Raw genomic sequence first — 7,194 nt, 5'->3', positions numbered from 1 at the left:
GAACTGGCAACACGAAAGGGGAACAATTTTGGAGAATTGGCATCCCGCAAAATAGGGGCTGTGTACATTTAAGAAAATTAATATGGCTCATGGTCTTCATGTCCGTCGCCAAAATCTGAATCGGTGATTGGGGCGGTCGATAAAGGAATAGTTTATACCATCTGCACTTTCCCGTTTGTTTGTTCGTTTCGACCCGACCATATAAAATACTATGGTTTATTAACTTCCAACAACGGAAACACTTTTATTCAGTTTCGTATAGGTAAGTACATTAGAAGCCTGCGCACATGCAATGCATCTGATAGACGTAAAGAATTTTATTTACGTGTAGTGAATTATGAAGATTCATATTCATTTTTTAGTTTGAACTTAACAGTGAATGGCTTACATGTCTTCTGTTCAAATGAAAAGCCCTCCATCTGATGGTGAGATTCTTGATGATTGGGAACAGATGGCTGATTCTGGTGTAAGTTAAAACTTCCATAAAGTGATCACATTTGCATATATTCAGTATTTCTCACACTTTAGCTTCTAGATAAGAAACTCCAAAGTTTGAAGGCCAGAATACCAGAGGAAGTGAGGTAGATTTTGTGTACAAATATTACAGTCAGCAAACTCGTGTTTGACTTCCTACCTTTAATTGTGTAATATTTTAATCTATTTTGTTTTTAGGAACCCTAACGAAATCCAGCCAACTCACTTTTTGTTCAGTGGTGATGGAAGTGTTAGGCCAAATATTCTTGGTCCACCTCCTCAGATTAAAATTCTTAAGAGACCTCAGCATAATGGTACAGCCCATACTCACCAGCGGGGTGGTTGTGCTTCATCAAATGGTCAAGCAAAACCTAAACCCCAGGTGAAAACACTGCAGCAGGTATATTGGGATAAATTATGTTTGTCAGTTTGTTTATTAATAACAAATAATGCAGAAAGAAGCAGAATATGCTGAAGCAAGACTACGGATTCTAGGGGAAGCTGCTCCAGCTAACGAACCTATCCCAGACTTAGGGTAATTAGTGGATTGCTTAAAAAAATAAAAAAAATGCTCATTTAATTACATTTTTGTGTGTGTGTTTAGCATTAGTAAACTACAAAATCGAATGGAAAATCTACGAACAGAGGAATCTTGTCTCGTCCGCCTACCTAGAGGTCCTGACGGAACTAGAGGTTTCAACCAACACAATTAAGACTTCCCTTGCTTTACTTAAATTGCGACACCTTTCTTTAATTTTACATCTATAATTTCTCCCACTCTGTTTTTCTTTCCACATTTTTTTTTTTGGGGAGGGGGGCGTGCGTGTACAGTACAACTACTGAGCTATTAATCAGTTAAATACGATGTCTTTATTGACCAATTTTTATTCATGTATAAGACAATTCGTAAGGAGACAACAGAATCAGTGGAATTTATCCGATGTCTATTTCCAAGAATCAACCTCGTCCAAAATGTGTTTGGGAAAAGGCTGTATACCGCACCAGAACTGTTCAACACACTTACAAATGGGAAAATATTCGTCCTGAGCGTGGATGAAAATGGTTTTGATGTGGCGCGTCATTTCCTCGGGAACAAACTGCAGATCTTCTTTCGTGTTCGATATAGTGGCACTTGTATGCACAAGATTATTAACTGTCCCCGTAAGGTATGGCATGGGATTTTTCGTGGCAGGTGAGGAAAAAGAAACATTTTCCTGGACAAGCTTGCTCTCTGCCATTGGAGGATGTGACATGGAAACTTCAGCGATATTGTCGGTGAAAGGAGTTTCCCTAACTTTTCTCAGGACCGAACTTCTTAATGACTCATACACCTCAAGAACTTGTCCCAGAGATTTCCCATTATATTGCAAATCAAACGTTCTCTGGACTAACTTCGACAACTTCGAAAAGGGTTTTCCTTCAACCGATCTTATCCAGTTACCTATGGTTGAGAAATTAAAGCCATTCATTTCAATGGTCCCATCAGCGGCAAGAGAACCTATGTAGATGCGACTGTTGATAGTCAATTTCATGTTATTTTTTCCAGGGCATAGAACTCCGTTTAAAACGAATGGGCGAAGATGGAAACCGATTTTTACTATAGTGGGTGTACGGTTCTTGCTTCCAAGGAACAACGATTGTGATGAACTATGCGATTCTCCAACAACGAACAGGTCGTCCTGACCTTCCATAGCTCTGTCAAACTTACTGACCATTTCTTTTTCCAGTAGTGGCAGGCCATCGTCGTCAAGAGAAACGCCAAAGAAATCTGGAGTGTCATTTGATGGTTGGTCGTCTCCTAGAATGTCATTAGAAATTCGAATGGATTCATTGACGTACGTGGTCGAATCTGTAACATCCGGTAGTGCTTCGAGATTTTTGCTAGCTTGTCTGGTGGCTGGGTTTTCTTCTATGGCGAGTGTTTTCCGTGAGCAATCGGCAGTTGAATCGGAAGCTACAACCAAATCCTGAGCAGGTGCTAAATTCAAGGAATCGCTGGGAAGTCGGGTATTGTCCATAACTGTTACCAATTGAAGATACTTTTCCCTCGAAGGCGAATGACGCCCTGCGTCCAATATAATGGATGTATGTGATACATTGCTGGGTTTCTTCTTTGGATTCGTTTTGCCTTTTACCGACAGGCTCTTTCTTTCCATTCTTTGCGTTGATGAGGTCTGAAGAAGTACGCCTACGTTGTGTGTAAGGCTGTTGGGTATCTGCGACGAGTTAATAACTTGGATCTCATGTTCACAACCCCCACCGGAAACTGGATCACTGGTTCTGATGGTTTTTGACTCAAAATGAATGGATTTTGCTGTAATTTTCGCTTGACTTTTCTCCTCGTTACGGATGTCGCTGTCATAGTTTAACAAATATTATCAATGAACTGTTAATATCAACAGTAAGTACTCCATGCTTGTAATGAGGTACCTGATACATTGTTGTTGAAGGCACTGATTTGAACTGGAGATGCTTAAGCTCTGAGAAAAGGAATGAGTTAATTCATCAGTGAAAGTGTCCAGCTCGAATCTCCTCCTTCTGCACGCGTCAATTTCATGTTGAGTATCTTGAAATTTTTTTTTTGTATGTATTATCATTTCATTCCATGCCTTGTTTATGTAAAATTTAAACTTGTCCTTGATTTACATAGCAATTGATTTACTCTAGTTATACCTCAAGTGACATCCCTAGTCCAAGCTGTTCATCATCAAGAATTGCTAAAACAATTTCAATCTGATTCAGCTGAAGAGATAGATGTCTCACATTACACATATAGTGTTGACGGATTGTTTGCTGTATGTGTTTTAGGCCCTTCTCTATAGCTTCCAGTACATCCAAGTCTCTGCTCACAACCTGGTAAAAAAAAAAGTGTATAAACAGGACGAACAATGCAACATACATATATGTAACAAGACTACATTGTAGATGGCACCATTTAGTTTGCAACTATAGCCTTCTAATTTCACTCTTTTCATTTTAGATGACTTCTTGCTTTGTGCTGATGTGGACTGCCTTTTGGTAGGTGTTTTCATCGTATGGTTTTGGGGGCTTTTAAAATACTCAGTGCTGTTTAATAAATAATTTGAAGGATTTATGGTGTCCCAACCAAGTAAGTTTCCTTGAGGTGGAGGAGTTTCAGAAACCATTGGATAGTCAGTTGAAGTGGGTAGGAAGGACAGGTCTGCAGGGCTGGGGATTTCTTCCTGCAAAGTATCTTCAAATATATTTAACTTTTCATATGTTAATAGAATGTCATTTTGTGCATCGTCGTCTGAGTCTATCACAACAAATGATGCGATCTGAGTTGACGTTAATGACGGTGAGAACCAATTGGATTCGAACTGTCGATTTGCTGATTGCTGACTTTCCCAATTTGCAGTACAGCTGCTGTAATCCTGATGATTGCCATTAATTAAATGGCCGTCTTGAGTTCTTTCTGATTCCGCAGCCATATTGCAAGCAATCTTAACACGAGGTAGGCTACAAACTGGAAAATGGCGGACAGAAACAAGATTTACATGATGTTACTGGTAAACTCAAAATAAAGTAAATATTATTACAGTAACTAGTAGATTCGAAAGGAGTACAGGACGCCAAGATGAATGGCGCTTTTTGTGTTACCCAACCACTAAAATTCGACAGAGGTCACTGATGATGCAACATATATGAAGTGAACAAAAAACGGAATCTCTTGAAAAATCACTTGCCATAATCAAAATTAAACGCTGATTTCGATTTTGTGATTGGTTTCCTCGTTCAATGAACCGTTTTACAAATAAACGAAAACAAACTGCTGTTAGAGTACCAACTTCATTTTTGGTTTTTTACGAATACTTCAAAAACTATAAGACCAGCGGAAATATAAACTTGATTTCCGTGATTTTCATTCAATTCTAAATCGAAATTATGTATTTAAATGAAAATTTAAAATTTGGCCAAAAATGAAAAAGTGGGAAGGGTATAGCCTTCCCACTTTTGTCAAAATCTCAAAAAACCGATATGTCATGAAATTCGACAAAAATCAAACGAAATAATCAAAATTGAACGCTGATTCTGGTTAAGTGATTTGTTTTTTCGTCAAACTAGCCGTTTTTTTAATATATCAAATCAAAGTGCTGTAAGTGCACCAACTTCATTTTTGGTTTTTTACGAATACTTCAAAAACTATAAGACCAGCGGAAATATAAACTTGATTTCCGTGATTTTCATTCAATTCTAAATCGAAATTATGTATTTAAATGAAAATTTAAAATTTGGCCAAAAATGAAAAAGTGGGAAGGGTATAGCCTTCCCACTTTTGTCAAAATCTCAAAAAACCGATATGTCATGAAATTCGACAAAAATCAAACGAAATAATCAAAATTGAACGCTGATTCTGGTTAAGTGATTTGTTTTTTCGTCAAACTAGCCGTTTTTTTAATATATCAAATCAAAGTGCTGTAAGTGCACCAACTTCATTTTTGGTTTTTACGAATACTTCAAAAACTATAAGACCAGCGGAAATATAAACTTGATTTCCGTGATTTTCATTCAATTCTAAATCGAAATTATGTATTTAAATGAAAATTTAAAATTTGGCCAAAAATGAAAAAGTGGGAAGGGTTATAGCCTTCCCACTTTTGTCAAAATCTCAAAAAACCGATATGTCATGAAATTCGACAAAAATCTCATGAAATAATCAAAATTGAACGCTGATTCTGGTTAAGTGATTTGTTTTTTCGTCAAACTAGCCGTTTTTTTAATATATCAAATCAAAGTGCTGTAAGTGCACCAACTTCATTTTTGGTTTTTTACGAATACTTCAAAAACTATAAGACCAGCGGAAATATAAACTTGATTTCCGTGATTTTCATTCAATTCTAAATCGAAATTATGTATTTAAATGAAAATTTCAAATTTGCAAAGCTAAAATGAAAAAGTGGGAAGGGTATAGCCTTCCCACTTTTGTCAAAATCTCAAAAAACCGATATGTCATGAAATTCGACAAAAATCTCATGAAATAATCAAAATTGAACGCTGATTCTGGTTAAGTGATTTGTTTTTTCGTCAAACTAGCCGTTTTTTTTATATATCAAATCAAAGTGCTGTAAGTGCACCAACTTCATTTTTGGTTTTTTACGAATACTTCAAAACTATAAGACCAGCGGAAATATAAACTTGATTTCCGTGATTTTCATTCAATTCTAAATCGAAATTATGTATTTAAATGAAAATTTCAAATTTAATTGAAAAAGTGGGAAGGGTATAGCCTTCCCACTTTTGTCAAAATCTCAAAAAACCGATATGTCATGAAATTCGACAAAAATCTCATAAAATAATCAAAATTGAACGCTGATTCTGGTTAAGTGATTTGTTTTTTCGTCAAACTAGCCGTTTTTTTAATATAAAAAAAAAAAGTGCTGTAAGTGATTTTCTTCGAAAACTATAAAGACCAGCGGAAATATAAACTTGATTTCCGTGATTTTCATTCAATTCTAAATCGAAATTATGTATTTAAAAGAAAATTTAAAATTTGGCCAAAAAAAAAAAGGGGGGGGGGAAAAAAAGCCTTCCCACTTTTGTAAATTGTCATGAAATTCGACAAAAATCTCATGAAATAATCAAAATTGAACGAAATTCTGGTTAAGTGATTTGTTTTTTCGTCAAACTAGCCGTTTTTTTAATATATCAAATCAAAGTGCTGTAAGTGCACCAACTTCATTTTTGGTTTTTTACGAATACTTCAAAAACTATAAGACCAGCGGAAATATAAACTTGATTTCCGTGATTTTCATTCAATTCTAAATCGAAATTATGTATTTAAATGAAAATTTAAAATTTGGCTAAAAATGAAAAAAGTGGGAAGGGTATAGCCTTCCCACTTTTGTCAAAATCTAAAAAACCGATATGTCATGAAATTCGACAAAATTCTCTTGAAATAATCAAAATTGAACGCTGATTCTGGTTAAGTGATTTGTTTTTTCGTCAAACTAGCCGTTTTTTTAATATATCAAATCAAAGTGCTGTAAGTGCACCAACTTCATTTTTGGTTTTTTACGAATACTTCAAAAACTATAAGACCAGCGGAAATATAAACTTGATTTCCGTGATTTTCATTCAATTCTAAATCGAAATTATGTATTTAAATGAAAATTTAAAATTTGGCCCAAAATGAAAAAGTGGGAAGGGTTATAGCCTTCCCACTTTTGTCAAAATCTCAAAAAACCGATATAAGTCATGAAATTCGACAAAAATCTCATGAAATAATCAAAATTGAACGCTGATTCTGGTTAAGTGATTTGTTTTTTCGTCAAACTTTTAGCCGTTTTTTTAATATATCAAATCAAAGTGCTGTAAGTGCACCAACTTCATTTTTGGTTTTTTACGAATACTTCAAAAACTATAAGACCAGCGGAAATATAAACTTGATTTCCGTGATTTTCATTCAATTCTAAATCGAAATTATGTATTTAAATGAAAATTTAATTAATTTAAATGAAAAAGTGGGAAGGGTATAGCCTTCCCACTTTTGTCAAAATCTCAAAAAACCGATATGTCATGAAATTCGACAAAAATCTCATGAAATAATCAAAATTGAACGCTGATTCTGGTTAAGTGATTTGTTTTTTCGTCAAACTAGCCGTTTTTTAATATATCAAATCAAAGTGCTGTAAGTGCACCAACTTCATTTTTGGTTTTTTACGAATACTTCAAAAACTATAAGACCAGCGGAAATATAAA

At 35.1% G+C, this 7,194-nt stretch overlaps 2 protein-coding genes across 3 annotated transcripts; one reads left to right on the top strand and one right to left on the bottom strand.

The window, feature by feature from the left end:
• Positions 1 to 42: 42 nt before the first annotated feature.
• Positions 43 to 1,355, top strand: LOC116919155 (SUZ domain-containing protein 1). 2 transcript variants are annotated; one of them, XM_032925065.2, is made up of 6 exons: positions 43 to 262; positions 377 to 466; positions 529 to 581; positions 673 to 874; positions 930 to 1,009; positions 1,079 to 1,355. In XM_032925065.2, the coding sequence occupies exons 2-6, from the start codon at positions 380 to 382 to the stop codon at positions 1,185 to 1,187; spliced, it is 531 nt and encodes a 176-aa protein (XP_032780956.2). In that variant the 5' UTR covers positions 43 to 262; positions 377 to 379; the 3' UTR covers positions 1,188 to 1,355. The 2 variants fall into 2 exon arrangements, with proteins under 2 accessions (XP_032780956.2, XP_032780955.2); XM_032925064.2 differs by having other exon boundaries at positions 45 to 262; positions 363 to 466.
• Positions 1,326 to 4,187, bottom strand: LOC116919141. Its single transcript, XM_032925044.2, has 5 exons — positions 4,035 to 4,187; positions 3,393 to 3,961; positions 3,148 to 3,327; positions 2,905 to 3,083; positions 1,326 to 2,829 (listed from the first exon to the last, which is right to left on the bottom strand). Exons 2-5 carry the CDS (start codon positions 3,924 to 3,926, stop codon positions 1,419 to 1,421), a joined length of 2,304 nt encoding a protein of 767 aa, XP_032780935.2. The 5' UTR covers positions 3,927 to 3,961; positions 4,035 to 4,187; the 3' UTR covers positions 1,326 to 1,418.
• Positions 4,188 to 7,194: the final 3,007 nt, after the last annotated feature.

The sequence above is a fragment of the Daphnia magna genome, linkage group LG3 (assembly GCF_020631705.1).
Source record: "Daphnia magna isolate NIES linkage group LG3, ASM2063170v1.1, whole genome shotgun sequence".
NCBI classification, from domain to species: Eukaryota; Metazoa; Arthropoda; class Branchiopoda; order Diplostraca; family Daphniidae; genus Daphnia; species Daphnia magna.
This window is presented reverse-complemented; position numbering and strand designations above follow the sequence as displayed.

Excerpts from the sequence above, each read along its gene's own strand:
- LOC116919141 (XM_032925044.2), bottom strand. The coding sequence starts at position 3,926 with ATGGCTGCGGAATCAGAAAGAACTCAAGACGGCCATTTAATTAATGGC. Across the intron at positions 3,328-3,392 it reads TAAATGGTGCCATCTACAAT|GTTGTGAGCAGAGACTTGGA; the intron begins GTAGTCTTGTTA and ends TTTTTTTACCAG. Across the intron at positions 3,084-3,147 it reads GACTAGGGATGTCACTTGAG|GCATGGAATGAAATGATAAT; the intron begins GTATAACTAGAG and ends TACATAAACAAG.
- LOC116919155 (XM_032925065.2), top strand. The coding sequence starts at position 380 with ATGGCTTACATGTCTTCTGTTCAAATGAAAAGCCCTCCATCTGATGGT. Across the intron at positions 582-672 it reads AGAATACCAGAGGAAGTGAG|GAACCCTAACGAAATCCAGC; the intron begins GTAGATTTTGTG and ends TTTTGTTTTTAG. Across the intron at positions 1,010-1,078 it reads GAACCTATCCCAGACTTAGG|CATTAGTAAACTACAAAATC; the intron begins GTAATTAGTGGA and ends GTGTGTGTTTAG.